We start from the raw sequence: 20,915 nt of genomic DNA, 5'->3' as shown, positions 1-20,915 counted from the left end.
AACGTGTGCCTGCAATTGGGCGTGCATATTTGTGTGTGCAAGTTCTACACAACCCCTACCTCTTGAGAATTTGGGTTTCTATCAGTGTAAGTCCTTGGTCACTGGGACTACTGAGATGTGTAAATAAACCCATTGGGAAGGTCTGGGTCTCTGCGAGATCAGAATGTGGCCCAAGGATGTCAGGAATAGGTCAATAGATATGTGCAGTAGCTAAAACTGCAATATGTTCCTCCTATGAAGCTCGTCACTGCTTAGAAATATGGTAGAGTCTCCAGCACAGCTCAGAGCTGAGCAGTTTTCAAACATTTTATTTGCCAACCGTAAGAGGTGCTGGCTCGAGCTTCGGTCCTGGAGGTACAATAAAGGTAGAGAACGACTGTGATTGTGTTTAGGGTTTGCAGACTCCTTGGAATACCCATTTTAATTAAAGGGAGAAATTGTTCACTGAAGAAAACAGAGGGCAATGACTAAGAGCCTGACTCAGTTATGTATTGTTTACATGAACTTTCCACTGTATTGCTACAGATGGGTAACCCCCTGTCCTTTGCTCAGGCAGTGCACACAAACACAGATGTGTGCATAACAGAGAACCCTGACCTAAGAATTCTTTTGTGGTGACTTCCTCTGCTAGGGCGGGATTGCGTGGTGGTCATGTAGTTTCTCTAGGGTAGGGTTACCGTACGTCCGAGTTTGCCTCTTGTTTGCCCCTCTGTCCGGGTGGATTTTTCAAATAGGAGGCAATGTCCAGCTTTTTTTGTGGCGCAGACATTGCAGATCCAGAAAGAGCCCCGACTGGTTTGCTTCCCGATAGGTCCCTCCCATGCGTCCGCATCTGATTGATCCTTTGCAGCGACTGGATCCTGCCCATCCAGGCCCCGGCTCCCAGCCCTGGGGATGGGGAGAGCCCAACAGGGAGATATTGACTGACAGCTGTCGCTGTGTACTGGGTCTGCGCCAGCTGCCGTGGCAGGGAGCGACGCTGCCCCCCACCTCAGGAGTGAGGTCCCATGTCTGAGCTCCTTAATAATGTGCGGGGGAAATGTCACTGAACAATTAAGAGTAAAATGTAGAGCCATTAAAAGATGCTAGCTCGGTCAGAAGCAGCCTTCAGACCCGAAGCAGCCCCAGTCTCGGTGCATGGCAGAGCATCCTCCACACAAGCCTGTCTCATTGCTGCTCCTTGGCCCTGCCCCTCTTCCCCTGACAGCACAACTCCCTCCTTGCAAGGAGAGATAGAAACCAGAGACCGAGCTAACATTGCCACAAGCACCTGACAGCACCAGACACCCCTTTCCCTCTCCTCTTGTACCTGCCCAGCACGCACAGATGTAAGGGCACCTGTGCCCTCCTGATCCCCACTGTCCTGTGCTCAGGCAAGATCTGCCTATACTCAGCCAACCCAGAGATACCATGGGGACGGGAGGAAGGCGGGTGCTGTGTGAGATCCATTGGACCAGTGGATGAGAGGGGTCTGGGGAGCAGCTAACTTTTGAGTAAGTTGGAGAGGGACATGGGAATCAGGCAGGATCCCTCTGGCTGCCCTTTAGCTATAGCTTCAGTTCCTTCCCTCCTTCCCCAAGCTGTCCCCACCACATCAGTGCCCATAAGCGGCCGTCCTGCCCCCCCCCATTCCTCCCTGCAATCCCCTGCCTCCTTTCTCAGCATCTTTGCTCTGCACCCCCGAATCAGCTGTGAGTTCTGCTCCCGGTCGCAGCTCCCTCCCTGCACTGGCGGGCCCCACCTCCCCGTTGCCCTCTCCTCAGATGCCCTCCCTTGAGTTTCCTTCACGCCAGCGCCTCGTGCTTGCTGCCTCGCAGGGGTCTGAGTCACAGGCAGAGCCTCTGATGTGTACTGAAGGCTGGAAACTCTGCCCCGCCCTCTTGTGGGGAGCTCTGAGATGGGGCCAGCGAAGAACGTAGCCCGGAGGCGCATTTGGCCCCCGTGTGGCTTCCCAGCGCTCCCAGACACCCACCGCCCCAGCGTTTGGAAATTACTTGGTTTTGCAGGGGGAACGGTGCTGCTGAGCAGTGTGGTCTGCGTCACGGGCCCACGGTCCGCGGGGCAGGTTCATTCTGTCGTGCATGCGCTCACGGTTCTGCTCTTCTCTCCCCAGTGACCGAGCAGCCAGATACTATTATTACTGGCACCTGAGAAAGGAGCTGCTGCATTCCCAGTGTGTGCTGCGCGAGGAGGCCTACTTCCTGCTGGCAGCCTTCGCGCTGCAGGCCGACCTTGGGAACTTCAAAAGGAACAAGCACTATGGGAAGTACTTCGAGCCGGAGGCTTACTTCCCTGCATGGGTAGGTGCCGTCTCCTTGTCCCCCGGGCAGAGAGCTTCCGTGTGCATGACCGCCCTCTTCCCCCACTCGTGTCCAAAGGCGGAGGGAGCGCGAAGTGAATCGGAACGAGAAATATCCTGAATGGGAGCTTCGTAGGCGAGAGGGAACCCAAGTGGTGGTAGCTGCCAGTAGCATTGTTCTGATCCGTTCCACGTGGCAGGATCCCGCGTCAGGGCAGTGGTGGAAGATGGGTATGTTCAGGCATAGTGGAAAATGCATGCCGGGCAAACAAATGGGCTCGTGATTGGGTCTGAATGCAGATGCTGTGCTTGGACATCAGGGTTGTGGTGTTTCTCCTTCACCATAATGCTCGCTGTTTGTTGTCCCAAGAGGCCTATGGGGGATTATGTGCCGGGGTGGCCTGTGGTAGCAGGGGGCTTGATGACCAAGAAGATCCCTGGCTGGCCTATGTTCCTGTTACATGTTTCCTGTTAGAGCTCTGGTACGAAACTGCAGAAAAACCTGAGTGTCTCTGGATTAAGTTTAGAAGTGTGTGCAACAAGAGTGATGTAGTGGTGGGAGTCTGCTATAGACCACCGGACCAGGGGGATGAGGTAGATGAGGCTTTCTTCCGGCAGCTCACAGAAGCTACTAGATCGCATGCCCTGATTCTCATGGGTGACTTTAATTTTCCTGATATCTGCTGGGAGAGCAATACAGTGGTGCATAGACAATCCAGGAAGTTTTTGGAAAGCGTAGGGGACAATTTCCTGGCGCAAGTGCTAGAGGAGCCAACTAGGGGGGGGCGCTTTTCTTGACCTGCTGCTCACAAACCGGGTAGAATTAGTGGGGAAGCAAAAGTGGATGGGAATCTGGGAGGCAGTGACCATGAGTTGGTTGAGTTCAGGATCCTGACGCAGGGAAGAAAGGTAAGTAACAGGATACAGACCCTGGACTTCAGGAAAGCAGACGTCGACTCCCTCAGGGAACGGATGGCCAGGATCCCCTGGGGGACTAACTTGAAGGGGAAAGGAGTCCAGGAGAGCTGGCTGTATTTCAAGGAATCCCTGTTGAGGTTACAGGGACAAACCATCCCAATGAGTCGAAAGAATAGTAAATATGGCAGGCGACCAGCTTGGCTTAATGGTGAAATCCTAGCGGATCTTAAACATAAAAAAGAAGCTTACAAGAAGTGGAAGGTTGGACATATGACCAGGGAAGAGTATAAAAATATTGCTCGGGCATGTAGGAATGTTATCAGGAGGGCCAAATCGCACTTGGAGCTGCAGCTAGCCAGAGATGTCAAGAGTAACAAGAAGGGTTTCTTCAGGTATGTTGGCAACAAGAAGAAAGCCAAGGAATGTGTGGGCCCCTTACTGAATGAGGGAGGCAACCTAGTGACAGAAGATGTGGAAAAAGCTAATGTACTCAATGCTTTTTTTGCCTCTGTTTTCACTAAGAAGGTCAGCTCCCAGACTGCTGCGCTGGGCATCACAAAATGGGGAAGAGATGGCCAGCCCTCTGTGGAGATAGAGGTGGTTAGGGACTATTTAGAAAAGCTGGACGTGCACAAGTCCATGGGGCCGGACGAGTTGCATCCGAGAGTGCTGAAGGAATTGGCGGCTGTGATTGCAGAGCCATTGGCCATTATCTTTGAAAACTCGTGGCGAACCGGGGAAGTCCTGGATGACTGGAAAAAGGCTAATGTAGTGCCAATCTTTAAAAAAGGGAAGAAGGAGGATCCTGGGAACTACAGGCCAGTCAGCCTCACCTCAGTCCCTGGAAAAATCATGGAGCAGGTCCTCAAAGAATCAATCCTGAAGCACTTGCATGAGAGGAAAGTGATCAGGAACAGCCAGCATGGATTCACCAAGGGAAGGTCATGCCTGACTAATCTAATCGCCTTTTATGATGAGATTACTGGTTCTGTGGATGAAGGGAAAGCAGTGGATGTATTGTTTCTTGACTTTAGCAAAGTTTTTGACACGGTCTCCCACAGTATTCTTGTCAGCAAGTTAAGGAAGTATGGGCTGGATGAATGCACTACAAGGTGGGTAGAAAGCTGGCTAGATTGTCGGGCTCAACGGGTAGTGATCAATGGCTCCATATCTAGTTGGCAGCCGGTATCAAGTGGAGTACCCCAAGGGTCGGTCCTGGGGCCGGTTTTATTCAATATCTTCATAAATGATCTGGAGGATGGTGTGGATTGCACTCTCAGCAAATTTGCGGATGACACTAAACTGGGAGCAGTGGTAGATACGCTGGAGGGGAGGGATAGGATACAGAAAGACCTAGACAAATTGGAGGATTGGGCCAAAAGAAATCTGATGAGATTCAATAAGGATAAGTGCAGGGTCCTGCACTTAGGATGGAAGAACCCAATGCACAGCTACAGATTAGGGACCGAATGGCTAGGCAGCAGTTCTGCGGAAAAGGACCTAGGGGTGACAGTGGACGAGAAGCTGGATATGAGTCAGCAGTGTGCCCTTGTTGCCAAGAAGGCCAATGGCATTTTGGGATGTATAAGTAGCGGCATAGCGAGCAGATCGAGGGACGTGATCGTTCCCCTCTATTCGACATTGGTGAGGCCTCATCTGGAGTACTGTGTCCAGTTTTGGGCCCCACACTTCAAGAAGGATGTGGATAAATTGGAGAGAGTCCAGCGAAGGGCAACAAAAATGATTAGGGGACTGGAACACATGAGTTATGAGGAGAGGCTGAGGGAGCTGGGATTGTTTAGTCTGCAGAAGAGAAGAATGAGGGGGGATTTGATAGCTGCTTTCAACTACCTGAAAGGGGGTTCCAAAGAGGATGGCTCTAGACTGTTCTCAATGGTAGCAGATGACAGAACGAGGAGTAATGGTCTCAAGTTGCAGTGGGGGAGGTTTAGATTGGATATTAGGAAAAACTTTTTCACTAAGAGGGTGGTGAAACACTGGAATGCGTTACCTAGGGAGGTGGTAGAATCTCCTTCCTTAGAGGTTTTTAAGGTCAGGCTTGACAAAGCCCTGGCTGGGATGATTTAACTGGGAATTGGTCCTGCTTCGAGCAGGGGGTTGGACTAGATGACCTTCTGGGGTCCCTTCCAACCCTGATATTCTATGATTCTACATTCAGTGCACTCAGGTTTCCGGAGAGAGGGAAGGGCTCGCAGCAGTGAGACTGGAAAGGCCTGTGGACTAAGCCATGGGCTGATGGGAACTCCGCAGCATGCAGCTGGCCCAGGTAGCCCAAAGCAAGGGCCTGTTTACCCCTGAGCAGCAATGGATGCACTGGAGTAGTGTGAGTGGATAGTAATAGTGAGTGCTATGGGCTGCAGGGATAGCGAAGCCAGGTTGTACATTCGGCGTGAGCGCTTGGGCACGGTGCAAACTCGGTCCTCTGTGCCCGCACACTAGGGTGACCAGACAGCAAGTGTGAAAAATCGAGACGGGGGTGGGGGGTAATAGGAGCCTATATAAGAAAAAGACTCAAATATCGGGACTCTCTCTATAAAATCGGGATATCTGGTCAGCCTACCGCACACACCCCATTGCCCTGCGGGGTCAGCTGGGCCCCTGCTGAGCTGGCAAGTTCTTGCTCCACCACCCAGCCATTGCTGGGATGCCAGAGCTCCAGATCTGAGTCCCTGCTTCTCCTGCTCTCGGCACAGCTGCTCGTGTGGCCGTCCAGAGGTGGAGGGAGCAGCCCAGTGTGCTGAGTGGGGCCGTTTGGCCCCAGCTCGTTGGGGGCCCTGGCTCTCTGATGGGTGGGGGGTTTGTGTGGTTCTTGGGCTTTCCAGAGAGAGCGCGTCTTTCCCTCGTGCATTCTGCCCATCGCTGCCCCTGCGGCTCCTCGCAGCTCCTGGTCGCGCTCCTGCCTGCACGGAGCAGCCACAAGCAGCAGTGTGAGTGGGGCGTGGAGGCTGGGCCGGGAGACAAAACACAGGAGGCCTTGCAGCTGCGGGGCTGCATATGAGCAGCTTCACCTCTCCTTCCCGTTCCTGGCTGCGCAGAGAGCGGGGAGGAAGGGGTGACACATACTGACTGCGTCCCCATGTCTGCAAATGCTTGGGAAGGCTATCCTCCTCCCCTTCTCCAAAGAGAAAATTCAGGTCCCTGGGAGGTTTTGGGGGGTGTGTGTGTGAGAGATTGAGAGGGAGGGAGATGCTGGGGTTGCTTCATTCATAATTATTGCTGTCCGGTGACCGCTGTGGAACTTACAGATCCAGCTCGAAGGAGGATGTCCAGCTGGTTACATGAGAGAGACATTCACACTACTTGCCCGACACAGGAATGTTGTGTGCCATGACAATCCACCAGTGAGTTGCCCACCAAAAGAAGGGCACTGAAGGTGTTAGGCAGCGCATGTACCCACCGCACCTCTGAAACACGCTGCATGGAACGCTTGCTTCAGTAAAGCTAGTTCCCTGTCTTCACATGGGCGTGGCAGGTGCTGTTAAGACCATACTCTGACAGTAGGTGCAAGTGGTCCATTTGCTGCTGTGTTTGATCGCGTGGAGCCTGGGACTGTATTGTGGCTAGCTGATAGGTGGTGGTGTCGTTATTGGGCGAGAGCCATGCTGGACACACTTCAGAGGAGGCTGCAGCCCTGCCTTGGAGAAGTTTTCAGTCTCTAACTTGTGCGACCGTGGAAGCTCTATCCAGAGCAGAGAGTCCCCAGTGGTACTGCAGGACCAGCATAATCTACAGATGAGATCACACCGTCCAACTGGAAATCCACACCTGAATTTTTGTTTTTAATGGGTTTAAAATTCCACATAAAGAAGCCTACAGGAATGTATCTCACTCAAGCCTGCCCACCTCCTGGCCCAGCCATCTTCTCTGGCAGCCCCCTTCCTGCACGACCATGGAGCGGGCAGTGCAAATCTTCTTCTGCTTTCTCTACATCGCTCCCCGCCGCTGAAGCCAGCCGGCGTGCAAGTAACCAAATGCCAAGATGGGTCCAGTCTTTCTCCTGCACCAGAAAACAGGTGCGAAGTTAAAGGGACACAGTCTACGTGCAACTCGCATTTCAGTCCTAGAATGTTGTCATACCATCACCTGCTGCAGTTACCAGAGCGCGGTCGCTGAGAGACGCGGGTGGGGAAAAGTCGTTGCTCTTCATTTCAGTAAAAGACTTAAGGGTGGTAATTCTGCGACAGAAAAGCTTCGAAAACCGACTCCAACCAGAAACTGCTGAGCTTGAATTAATATGCAAACTAGACACCGTTCACTTGAGTTTGAATAGAGACTGGGAGTGGCTGGGTCATTACACCTATTGAATCTATTTCCACATGTTAAGTATCCTCACACCTTCTTGTCAACTGTCTAAATGGGCCATCTTGATTATCACTACAAAAGGTTTTATTCTCCTGCTGATGATAACTCTGCTTAATTAATTAGCCTCTTACAGGTTTCAGAGTAGCAGCCCTGTTAGTCTGTATCCACAAAAAGAAAAGGACTTGTGGCACCTTAGCGACTAACAAATTTATTTGAGCATAAGCTTTCGTGAGCTCACGAAAGCTTATGCTCAAATAAATTTGTTAGTCTCTAAGGTGCCACAGGTCCTCCTTTTAGCCTCTTACAGTTCATATGGTAAATTCCACCTTCTCTGTCTGTGTGTATATCTTCTTACTATATGTTCCATTCAATGCATCTGATGAAGTGGGCTGTAGCCCACGAAAGCTTATGCTCTAATAAATTTGTTAGTCTCTAAGGTGCCACAAGTCCTCCTTTTCTTTTTGTGGATACAGACTAACATGGCTGCTACTCTGAAACGTGAAATTTAGTCAATTGGGTTTTTCATGGCACCTCATGTATAGTCAGTTTCCCTGTTTTCTCCTTTAGAAGCCCTGGTCCAGAAGAGCCCTTAGCTTTTAAGTATGCAAGTGGTCCACTGGGACTACTCAGGTGCTTAAGTTAAGCATGGGCTTAACTGCATTACTGGACTGTGCCCTTAGTCAGTTTCCCCTTTGCTGAAAAGCCTAATAAACATCAGCAGGGGAACAGCAATGCCTTCATAAAACCCTGCTGGGTGATTTTTAAATGCCAGATGATACTGTTTAAAGGGGGCTCTACCAGAAACAGGTTTGTTTTTTTTTTAAAATTAAGGCAAATTGTTATAAATATGTCAGGCTACTGTGGCCTTTTTAGCAGTTCTCTGGGACTCCTCATAGCTCTTCAGCTATATCCAATCTGCATCTATCATGCACTCCAGTCTTGCAAACCCTTATGCACATAGGTAACTTTACCCCTGTGCGTGTTTGCAGGAACGGGGCCTTACTTTCATTAGTGCATGGATGGTTATTTCTCTTTGCCTGTGTGTTAACGTTACAACTTGCAGTCTCTGATGTGTTTTGCTGGCAGGTTGTGAGATTTCTCTGTATGTTAAGACTCCAGATGACACCCCCCACTGAAAACATGAGTGCACTCGCGAAATAGTCTGATTACACACTTACAGCAGGGTTGAGCCAGTGTTTCCATTTCAAACCTCCCTTTTCAGGAGTTTACATCTCACCTGGTATAAAAGTGCATCAGGATGGAACAGTGCATTCAAGCCTTCAGCCCAGCTGGGAGTTCTTTAAACTTTAAATCCTTTACAGAACGGTCAACAACCCGCAGACAAATGAGCTCCTTTCTCACTGTCTCAGCTCGCTTGAAAGTGAACAGAAATGATATGTAACCCATCTATAACACCTGACAAGTGTAAACGGTCACACTGCAGCCATTAACTAATCTTTCATGTGCCACAATAGTAACAATCCCATTTTACACATAAGGAAACTGAGGCAGGAGAGTAGAGTGACTCACCCAAGGCATACAGTGACTAAGGCAGAGCTCAAGGCTGCCTCTCCCTGGGCTGCTTCCTACCATCCACCTCCCACCCAAAGGCTTGAAGTCTGAGGGAAGGTAATAAAGGAAAAGCAAATAACAGCAGCTGCAGCCCCACAAGGCTGAGCAGGCAGGCTCTTCCACCCAGCGAATGGTTTCTGCAGAGCCCTCCCTCAGGAGCTCTCAGGATGGGTCTCTGCCCTGCTCTCTCTGGCCCCTTCTGAGCTATCTGGTTCCCTTTTAAGCTCCGCCTCCAACTGGAGCCAGCCATGGAGGGGTAGAAGGGTGGAGTTGTCTGGGCCCAGAATTGTTCCTTAACTCCTTCAGTTCTGGTGTGGGGTTTATACACCCCGTCACGGTGCCCCACAGCTGTACGTCTGTCCTGAACAGAGGCAAGTAGAGCTCTTCACAACGGCTTGTTCATGAAAATGGAAATTTCCATGGGAAATACCCCATGTCGATGCCTTTTGGTGAGGGCAGGGGGGAGGTTCATCGAGAAATGAAAATTTTTCAGCAACTATCTCGAATCCTTCTCAGAGCTCTTCCCTGTATCCCTTCAATACGTCAATGTCCTTTCTGAAGTGTGGCCACCGCAACTGGACGCAGTGTCGCAGTCGCAGCCTCGCTGGTGCCATTTGCAGCGTTAACACCTGCCTGCTTCTACTCAGTATGCCCCTGCTTATACTTACAGGGTTTGCTTTTGCTCTTCAGCCATTGAATCACCCTGGGAAAATCCTCTTCGGTCGCTGTTCACCCTGACCCCAAAGTCCTTTTCTCAATCAGTGCTTTCCAGTAAACAGACTTTAAAAAGAATCAATTGCTCTGAACAGCTAGAACAGAGGAGAGAAGCTGTGAATATATATTGGTTTTAAAGAGGAGCAATTAAAGAGACTGAACTTTAATATAATATTGTGTATTTGGTAGATGTGAATCAACATAACAGTGACTCGTCCGTGTCAATGGTTTTGCAGTAGCCATTGGATATTCAACATGAAAAGGTTAATAAAGATGTAGGCACTGTTGTCCCTGTTGATTGCTGCCCTTATTCTCTTTAACAGAGCTCGCTGGTGTCGGACAACTCCCGATTTAGCTGAAGAGTAATCGCCTCATTTTCTTAGCCCAGAGTCACTGCATGTCCCACACAGAATCTAAAAAATCACTTCGGAAAGTTGTTTTAGTACAGTGGGGTGTACTTAATGGGCAGAATTGAGCCAACTGGTCTCATAACCAGCTGCTGAAATGCTTGACAATTACCTTAAAGCGTTACCAAGGAGCCTAAGGGAGTTAAGCACTCAGTTCACATTGAGTTTTAATGGTATTTGGGTGTTTGACTTCGAAATCGCTAGCTGAAAATGGAAGTAAAAATCTGCTTTTGGGGAGTCAGTCCTATTTCTTGAGCACTAGAATAATCCTGCTGCAACTTTGTGGGTTCCCAAGAGCTTTGTTAAAGGAAAGCACCCGTGCTCGTAGGTGTTTTCTGTCCTTTCTCTTAGTTAAGAACGGGGCAATAAGCTGTTTGAAAAATGGTCAAGAATAACTGTCTATAGTGGATCACTGTATTTCTCTTGGTGAACACTAAGACCTTATCTGCTCAAGGAAAGGTTTGCCAGTACAGCTGTTGGGGTAAATCCTCTGCGTGGAGATGCAGCTTATAAAAGTTCTTTTGCTGGTATAACTATACCCCTTCCCCAAACTACATTGCATCATCAGAAGGACTTTGCTGCATTGACACTGGGGCTTTTTCTGGCGGTTAGGAGCATAGGGTTTTTTTCATACTTAACCAACATAGTTATGCTGGTAAAATGAGATCCACACATGCTTATCTCTGACCATGGATTTCAGACTGAGCTACATCAAAGTGAAGTGCTCAGCTGGTACTATTTCGATTCTGCTAAATACCTAAGTAGGCTTTCTGTGAGACTGGCCTGCTTCCCTGCCTCAGATGCCAGGGCTCAAGAACGGCCCTTTGCACTGTGATATTTATTCACATTTTATCGCCTGAAAATTGCTTAAATGAAGTGCTTTCCAGGAGCCACACGTTAAGCCACATCTTGCTGCCGGTGAAATAACTGGCTGCTTTCTCGGAGGTGGAGTCTATGGAGCGTGGCCGCATCTCTGCATACAGATTCTGAATGATTGTTAATGTAAAGATCTCTGTGCAAGCTTTCATATCCAGAGAACCTTGTGTACATTGTGAACAATTCATGGAAGAGTCAAACTTAATAAGAATAGAAAATAAAAACACATACCTCCCCACTCCCGTGTTTTAGCCTCTTTTTGGCAGAGGATGTTGTGACGGACAAGATTAGAACAGGGGTCAAAAAAGAACTAGATAGGTTCATGAAGGATAGGTCCATCAAAGGCTATTAGCCAGGATGGGCAGGGATGGTGTCCCTAGCCTGTACGCCAGAAGCTGGGGATGGATGACTTGGTGATTACCTGTTCTGTTCATTCCCTCTGGGACACCTGGTAGGAAGACAGGATATTGGGCTAGATGGACCTTTCGTCTGACCCATATGGCCGTTCTTATGTTCTAACTGTGCTATACCCATGTCTTAGCCCAGTGTCTGAAATTTCAGAGGATAAAACCCACTACTCAGCATGAATATAGTCCATAGCCACGTATAATGGCAAATAAATACATATATTTTATATATATAAAATGAAAACTAGCATTAATGTAATGTGATCTTCTAGAATTTCAGTCTGTAGGGGTGATACATTGTTGGAAAACGGTACCATTTGATTATGTTGGTAGGTCAAATTCTGCCTTGAACTTACCTCTGTGAAACGCCCATTGACTAGTGGGACTGTATGGGTGAACTAAACGGGATTGCTTCCAAGGGCGTTGGTGCAAATTGCCACAGGCGTGTCATTGGAGTGGAAGGTCTCTGTCTCTCTCGGGCTTGGTCTGTGCTATGAAGCTCTGCTAGCAGAGCTATAGCTGGTTAGGAGTGTGGAAAAGTTCACACACACGCCATATAACAGAGCTGTCGGCACACCCAGGCAGGAAGAAGAGTGCTTTCGCCGGCGTAGCTAACGTCGGGTGGGGCAGTGGTGTTGGGACTGCATCGACAGAAGCGTCTGCAGTAAGGGGCTCTGCCAGCCTAGCACACGCTCCGTGGAGCACAACACACTAGCAGTGCCATGAGGCAGCGTGGTGGCCTTCTGCAGCTGAAAAGCAGGTGCACTCCCGGCCTCGAACGTCACAGTCCCTTATTGCTGGTTTTCGGGGACCTAACCTCTTGGCTACAGCAAACGTGAATGGAGAAGAGAGCCCGCGCTCGGCATTTCATGCTGTTGGATCCGTTTGTGACGATTCCAGGATCATCTGTCAGATGGTTTGTTGAGGTCCAGCATCCTGCAGCAGAACGTTCTTCCAGTAACACCCCCGCTACATCTGGTAGCCAGAAGGAATGAAGCAAATGGCAATCCTGCAGGGCAGCGATGTTGTACCTGGTGGTGGGAGTGTGGGTCTGGGAGTGGGGAGTGTTGTATTCCCAGCACTGCCTCTTCACCCCTCCATTCCTGCTTCCACACCTGCAAAATGGGGGTGATCGGTAGCCGCCTGCACCATGGCTGTGATTGTTCAGGGCCGTGGAAGGGCCAAGTATTTATAATTGAGTGGAAGCCCAAGGTACATGCCTGGCTTAGTTAAACACTGCGTTCTGCGTGGTTTGGAAGGGAGCTCAGCGCCTTTCCACAGTCAGGGTCTGGGCTGTGCGAATGTGCTTTTGCGATCGGGAGGAATTTCAGCCCTGTGTAGGAACAGATCCACTGAGTAATAATAGCCCCCAGCACTTACCATATATAGACCTCTCCTCCATTGGCTAAGCACTGTGCAAGCCCTGACTAATGAATCCTTGCGACATCCCCCTGTGCTGAGCTCCTGGGAAAACCTGGCCCCAGTTGTGGGAGCTGAACTTTTTGGAAAAGCTGTGGCCTGACCCAAAGCCTGCTGGAGTTGGGGGGGGGGGGGTCTTTCAACTTCGGTGTGCTCTGCACTGGGCCCTGGGTGCTGTCTTGCTCTTCCCTCACCCCAGGGCTTTTAGAAACCTCCCCCGGCAGGTGGTCCCTCTACCCTTGGCAGGAGAGAGGTTTAAGGACACTTGGCACAGGAGAGGGGGAGAGCAGGTCTTCCTTTATAGTGCTAAAGGCCAGGAGAGCCCATTAGATGGGCTAGTCTGACCCCCTCGGGGCACAGGCCATGCAGGGGCCTGCAGCAGCCTCTCTCCGACTGAAGACTGGTGGAGGGCGAGGCGCAGATAGCAGTGGGGAAAGGCTGGTGGTTTCCTTCCTATGTCCCCGGGGCACTTGGTGCTGCCTCCCCCCTTTCCCTGGCTGTCCTGGAGTGCTGTCCCCCCCTTGGAACAGTCTGCTGGCGCGTTATCCCTAAGGCGGGGGCTGGGTCTGTTTGCCACCATCCAGCCCTGGGCAGCTCGAGGTAAAATAAAGCATGCTGAGCCAGGAACTTGCTCGGCAGCACCCCGGGGTGGAGGCTGTTGTGCCCCAGTCTGTCTTTGAAACTCTGGTCAGTGGATCTGCTTTAATACTTCGCTGTTGCCCCTGATTTTGCTTTTTCGGTGCCAAGTAACAGCTCCTTAGCTGTGCGGCGCTAGCAGGAGGAGCTCAGTGGCTTCCCAGTGTTGCCGGTTCAGCCGCAGAACATGGTGACAGCTGGTAGCCGGAAGGATGGCCCAGTAGTTAGGGCAGTAGCCTGTGGCTTAGGAGATTGGGGTTCAATTCCCTCCTCTGACACAGACTTCCTGTGTGAGCCTGGGCAAGTCACTTGTTCTCTCTCTGCTACTCTTCCCCATGGGGATATTAGCCCTGCCCTGCCTCACAGGGGAATGGTGAGATGCTCAGATATTGTGCAAATGTCTAAGAGCAATAGACTAACAGGTGGTACAATAGATCATAACCCCACATGGAAACCTAACTTTAAAAAAAAATGGTTACTGGTTTCCTGCCTCTCAGAAGCAGCAGGCCAGTTGCAGGCTGCTGCTTTCATCCCAAGAGCAGGCACTGACTGGTGTCTCTTGATTTTCTTCTAACAGGTGCTGACAAAGAGAGGGAAAGACTACATCTTAAAGCACATTCCAAACATGCACAAAGATCAGTTTGCACTCACGGCCTCCGAAGCACATCTTAAATATATTAAGGAGGCCGTCCGGCTGGATGATGTCGCTGTTCATTACTACAGATTGTATAAGGTAAGAGAGGGTGGCAAATCTGCAGGGCAAACGATATGTTTTTCATTTGGGGTGCTTTTAATTAAAAAGGACAGCTGCTGAATAATTTCTAGCATGCTTTGGGAAGTGCTGCATTTGAGATGTCACTTGATCATTATCATGGTTCAGTCTTAGAGGCAGATCAGTGATGCATTTACCTTCAAGAGGCCGGATATTGCTGCTTTTTATAGTGCTTTTATTTTTAAAAGTTAAGAGGAGACCAGATGAAAAGCAGGCATAATATACCGATGGGAAGGGTGAGCTGGATGCTGCGTAGCATACAAGATTTCTGGGGTAATTTCTCATCCTCCCATGACAAATTTACATTTCTTTCCTCCTGGGAATGAAGCAATTTGTTTGATACAGCCTGATGTTTCACAAGACGTTTTGTAATAGTCCTCACATTAAAGAGAAGAAGTTTGTCTGCTGGAGAGCTGAGTAACAGCAAACTACAAATACAGATATGATGAATTATTAAAGAGGATTCGAATGCTGAATACTATGGAGATGGCATCCGGCTGGAAACAGCTGCGAGATTTATTTTTCCATGTTGTCTGTGCTTGAAATGACCTACTTTTGCTTACCCTCTTTTTCGCTCAATGGGTGAAATAGGAAAGCAGCGTGTATTTTTCCTCCGTGTCTCTCTTCCTTTTCCCCCCGGAGCATTAATAAACACCACCCAGTTGCGCTTCAACAGAGGCCGGCATTAGCTCTGACAGAACCATTCCTAATACTGCTGTGTTAACACACAAGCCATGATTCTCTTCTTGCTTATGCAGCCGTAAATCAGGAGTAACTCCGTGAAATGCAGTTACAATGATCTAAAGCCAAGTTAAATGATTGTTCACCTAGGCCCCGATTCAACAGAACACCGACGTGTGCCTAGGCACGTACTTAACCTTAAGCAAGTGCTCTGCCGAAATCAGGGGTCACTTCACTGAAGTCACTGGACCTGAACTGTTCAATTGAGTTGTTAAGTCTTTTCATTGCACTGTTGTTCCAAATCCCCACCTGGGCCTGATTCTGCTCCCGTTGAAGTCCATGGCAAAAGCCCCGTTGACTCCCTTGCAGTGTCAAGCCCCTTTTGTAAATCGGCAACATTCCACTGCCTTCAGTAGAGCCATGCCTACTTCCACCGGCTGCACAGCTGGCCTGTTGCTGGGATAAAAGGATTTCTCCAATGTCTTCAATGATGGGTTCTTGGGGGCAGTTCTCCTCTCGTCAGCATTCTCCTGCCTGTAAGAGGATTCAGTACGTGTCAATCGTTGGAGCATTTGAAATAATGGCCCAGATTATGTATTGTTACATGCCTGGTTTTGGCTTTGCCATGTGAATGTTGGGGGTTGTGGGAGGGGGGGAACCCTTCCCAAATACCCATCTCTTTAATGAATCTCAAATCCTCCGTTAGAATGGTAGGGATGGCTCCGCTGTCAGAGTGCTCTGTGTTTGGGGCAAACTCACATCTGGAGCCTCTTACTTTCACACTCAGGCACATGGGTGTGATGATTACCTGATTTTTGCCTTAGGGCTGGATCATCACCACCCTGCCATTCCCATTCCTCCTCCGCTAAGATAGTGACTTCTGGCTACTCACCTGGTACCCCTTGTTGGGTACAAGTAAGCTGAGAGGGGGCCCCCCATCCCGTTCCATCCATACTCACTGACCAGAATAGCTGGCCAGGTGAATGGGGGTTGGGAGGGGTAACTTGATCCTCCCACCACAGCAAAGGGAAGCCATGGAGGATCCCAGTATCTCGGTCTGCTCCTGGGGCGCTACAGTGATGCACCAGCCCTTACACAGGGCACATTGTAGAGTCATGATCCAGCCCTGGATGCCTGTAACAGTAACTATTCTCAAGCCACGGTCTTTGTGAAACCCTTACGGATGATGCCCAATAATGACATCACACACCTTCCAACACGGGTGTTTGCCTGGATGGATAATGCCTAATGTGTCTTGAATGTCCAGGGTTAACATGCATCAGAGGCTTTTCCAGCCCTGCCTCTGCATGCTCTCCTTCCCTCTTAAGTTTTTGTCTAAACATCAGACAATGGGTCGTCTTTAAAAATAAAGACAATTGAGCTTCTCTTTTAAAACGTCTTCTGCAGAAACCTAAAGGTTTTTACAGCCCCTCTTCCAGAACTGTCTTTAATTTCTGTCACTTTTCTGTGAGTCCTATTTTTGGGGGTCTGAGTTAAGAAGTTTGCTTAGATTTATTTACATAAAGTGCTTCAAATAAACCCAGCAATTGATGTGCATTTTTAATGACATAACATCTAGTATAGAATATTTGAGACTGTGTTTGTTACTGCACAGCAGATGGAAGTGATTTAGAGAAGATACCTACACAGTAGGAGTAGATTTATACACTGTAGATCTTTCAAACACATTCAGTTTTTGGAACAGATGCAGTAGGCTTAAGTGATACAGGAACTTGTGCGATCTTTGTCTCTAGGTTTCAAAATCTTTCCTGGTAGCAAATGGGAATGCAAAAGTGTTGGCTCAGAAATGCAGAGGAGTTGGGCTTAATATATTGCTATAGAAATTGAAACTAGAAAATGTTTGGGTGGCTTTGACAGGGAGTGTAATAGAATTCTTGATGGGGGTTCTCATGCCTGTATCTGAGAATCGCAGCGCTGTCAAAACTGTGTGTGTGTATCACCAATTCTAGACCATGTTGTTTATATATAAAATCTCTCTCTCTTTCTCACATTTGTTTGATAGTGCTGTGCTTTTATTTATATCTGTATGAGCCTGATTGTTCAGACATGCCAAGCACCTGCAACTCCATTTGCAGTCGGGAGGAGCAACGGATGCCCAGTACCTCCAATAACTCTCACCCAAATCCTTTTTACGTATTGTATCCAAGAAGCATGAGCCATCCACATGCAATTATTAAACAGCATAATGCTACAGTTATTTCCCACAAAATGACAGCCTTGGCTATTGCCTTTCTTCTCTTCAGGGATCTACTGTATGATGTTTATTTTATATTGAAAATTATTTACTAAAAGCACTGTGGATTTTTTTTAGGACAAAAGGGAAATCGAAGCCTCGTTAACCCTTGGGTTGACAACACGGGGCATACAGATCTTTCAGGTACGTAGCTAAATGTATCCATCAGCCAATTTTTGCTCTCATTTATGCTCTTATATCTTGAGCAATTCTCGCTGAAATCAGGCTGTCTGAAATGAAAATAGTGATACATTTTCCTCACCTGATGACCTCAGGTTTCATCGTCAAGAATTAGTGGCTTTTGCTTCACCAGTGGAAGTTGGCCATTTTGACTCCTGCTTATTTTTTAATTATTTCTTTTAAAATCAGAAGTTTCTCAAATACTTTTGAAATTCAACAATCACTGTTTGGGTCAATCATCTAGTAAAAATTAACTGTTAGACACTAACTGTGCTAGAAATGTGCTAAACTGCTAGCCAGTGCCCCAAGGATTGAACTGAGGAATCTCCAGAGCCAACAGCATGAACTAAAGAGTCACAGCTCCCTAGCTGAGATCTGTAACACGGAGGGGAACCTGCAAGACACGCACACGCCAGTAGGTATCATCAACAATTTACAGTGTATTACAGCACTTGAATTTGCACAGACAAACGTCTTCCTGAGCAAATTGCTAAAGGGTGCAAATATTATTAATTGCTTTGACTCTGCGAGATGTCAGCTACAGAAAAGTCATTCAGCAGAATCCTCTTCTCTGAGCTGCACTTTGGATCTGTGTTGGATATTCTGCATGCATTCCAGAGGCTGAGTTTTCATTGATGTCATTGGGATTGGCAGGCAATGAATGAATGCAGAATAACCTATGTGCATCACAGAGAATTTTATCCTTTTGGATGGCTTCATGAAACTTAAGCCATGTCTACACTAGAGACCTTACAGGACAGTGCTTCAAAATTTGAACGTGCGGGTGAAAGATGTTATCAGCTGTGTTCAGCTTGTTCATAAGTCAGTAAAAGTAATGAATCTGTCTCAGGATTCTTAAACCCCATTCTCTGTGTGCAATTTGTTTCTCAGAATTTAAATGAAGAAAGACAGTTGCTTTATGACTTCCCCTGGACAAACGTGGGAAAACTTGTATTTGTGGTGAGTACAGAACAATCAGGGGTTCGTAACATATGATCTTTCTTTTTTAACAGTGATGTTTCTTCCTATCTTTCATCAGCTTCCCTTTAACCTGCAAACTGCCTATAAGAACATTAGAATGGCCATAGTGGGTCAGATCAGTAGTCCACCTGGCCCAGTATGTGTCTTCCGACAGCGGCCAATACTTGACACTTCAGAGGCAATGCAGAGAACAGGGGTATTTATCGAGTGATCCATCTTCTGTCATCCCCTCCCAGCTTCTGGCAGTCAAAGGTTTAGGACACTCAGAGCATGGGGTTGTGTTCCTGATCATCTTGGCTGATAGCCATTGATGGACCTGTCCCCCATGAACTTATCTAATTCTTTTTTGAGCCCGGTTATACTTTTGGCCTTCACAACATCCCCTGGCAATGAGTTCCACAGATTGCCTGTGCGTTATGTGAAAAAATACTTCCTTTTGTTTGTTTTAAACCTGCTGCCTATAAATTTCATTGGGTGACCCCTGGTTCTTGTGGTATGTGAAGGGATAAATAGCACTCCCCTAGTCATTTTCTCCACACCATACATGACTGTATAGACCTCTGCCATATCCACCTTTCGTTGTCTCTTTTCCAAGCTGACCAGTCCCAGTCTTTCTAATCTCTCCTCATATGGAAGCTGTTCTGTACCCCCTAATCATTTTTGCTTCCCTTTGCTGTACCGTTTCCAATTCAAATGTATCTTTTTTTTAAATGGGGCAACCAGAATTGCACACTGTATTCGAAGTGTGGGCATACTGTGGACTTATATAGTGTCATTATGACAGTTTGTCATCTTATCCATCCCTTTCCTAATGGTTCCTAGCATTCTGTTCAGTTTTTTGACTGCCGCTGCAGATTGAGCAGATGTTTTCACTGAACTGTCTACAATGACTCCAAGATTTTCTGAGAGTGGCAACAGCTCGTTTAGATGCCATCGATTTATATGTATAGTTGGAATTATGTTTTCCAATGTGCATTGCTTTGCATTTATCAACGTTGAATTTCATCTGCCATTTTGTTGCCCAGTCACCCAGTTTTATGAGATCCCTTTGTAACTCCTCACAGTCAGCTTTGTACTTAACTGTATATCTTACAAATCTGTGACTGTCATATAGCCAGATTCTGATCTGTTACATACATGTAACAACACTGAAGACAACCCCTTTCAAAAACCTGAAAACAGTGGAATTACTCCCTGTAATACACCAGTGTATCAGAACCTCGTACAGAAAAAGGCAAATGTTACAGTGCTCTTAGGACAGGGAAGTGAGACTACAAGCTGGGTTGTTATCTGGTGGGTTGTAACAATAGTTTCCAAGCCATGAAGGAGCTGGCTGAGCTGGGTGGGAGTCCTGAATATTTTAGACTTAAGATTTTGTGTTCACAATGGCCAAAATGTTCAGAGGCCGGGTACTCAGCATTGCTGAAAAACAGGCTCTTTAAGGTGTCACAGATTTGGCACCTAAACACTGAGAAACTCCAAATCTCTAGCTACTTTTGACATTTTTGCCCAGATACATTTTTGAGGAATACTGCTTCATGGAAACACAATAGCCTGCAAAGTCCTTCATACCTTTTATTAAGCTCTAAGATCACAGATACACTCTGCACCTGACTGGGAAAAGTCTGTTTCCTTTAGCCTCTTCTGGGTTTTTTAGCCCACCCCCCACTCTGCACTCTAGACCTAGCAACAGCAAGAAGCTAAATCTCAAGTGTGAACTCATTTTGAATTGGAGAGCAATAACGAAATGTTGCTGTGAGGAAAATCAATATGAATAGTCCTGGTTTGATTCTTTTTCCCCATAATGGTACAGGTATGAAAGCAGTTTTAGAAACTCTGCTTTCCTGAAAATTTGCTAGAATCTCTTCCAATCCATCAAGTTGCTTGGTTGCTGGGTATTTAAATGTGAGCATCTTAAAGTCAATACAATGTACAGTCAACCTGTGGAACTCATTGTCAGGAGATGTTGTGAAAGCCAAAACTGTAACAGGGTTCCAAAAAGAACTAGATACATTCCTGGAGGATAGGTCCATCAATGGCTATTAGCCAAGATGGGCAGGGATAAAACCCGATGCTCTGAGTGTCCCTAGCCCCTGTTTGCCAGAAGTTGGGAGTGGGTGATGGGATGGATCACTTGACTGCCTGTTCTGTTATTCTCTGTGAAGCACCTGGCATTGACCATTGTCGGAAGACAGGATCCTGTGCTAGATGGACCATTGGCCTGACCCAGTATGGCTGTTCTTATGGTCTTAGTAAAGGGGGAAATAATTCATCCAGAGTAACTCATCTGTTATTTCCTTTAGATCATTACAGCTCAACCATCAAATAGAATGTACAGGTTGGGAACTTGTTAAACCAGGGCCCACTCTTATTGGAATCACTGGCAAAGCTCGCCATCACACCAAAGAGAGCAGAGTTGGTGCTAGAAAGATTCATAGATGTTAAGCCCGGAAGAGACCATTATAATCCTCTTGTC

The 20,915-nt window shown here is 47.8% G+C and overlaps 1 protein-coding gene across 5 annotated transcripts in view; it reads left to right on the top strand.

The window, feature by feature from the left end:
• Window positions 1–20,915, top strand: part of FRMD6 (FERM domain containing 6) — a 117,697-nt gene that overhangs the window by 84,080 nt on the left and 12,702 nt on the right. For all 5 annotated transcript variants that reach the window (XM_084630695.1, XM_084630693.1, XM_084630691.1 and 2 more), the window contains 4 exons: window positions 2,114–2,300; window positions 14,149–14,304; window positions 17,357–17,422; window positions 18,350–18,418. In XM_084630695.1, the coding sequence (XP_084486821.1) occupies window positions 2,114–2,300; window positions 14,149–14,304; window positions 17,357–17,422; window positions 18,350–18,418 (478 nt within the window). The remainder of the gene's footprint in view (window positions 1–2,113; window positions 2,301–14,148; window positions 14,305–17,356; window positions 17,423–18,349; window positions 18,419–20,915) is intronic.

The sequence above is a fragment of the Lepidochelys olivacea genome (assembly GCF_965140295.1).
Source record: "Lepidochelys olivacea isolate rLepOli2 genome assembly, chromosome: 6".
NCBI classification, from domain to species: domain Eukaryota; kingdom Metazoa; phylum Chordata; order Testudines; family Cheloniidae; genus Lepidochelys; species Lepidochelys olivacea.
Note: the sequence above shows the minus strand (reverse complement) of the source record. Positions and strands in the feature narration are given on the sequence as shown.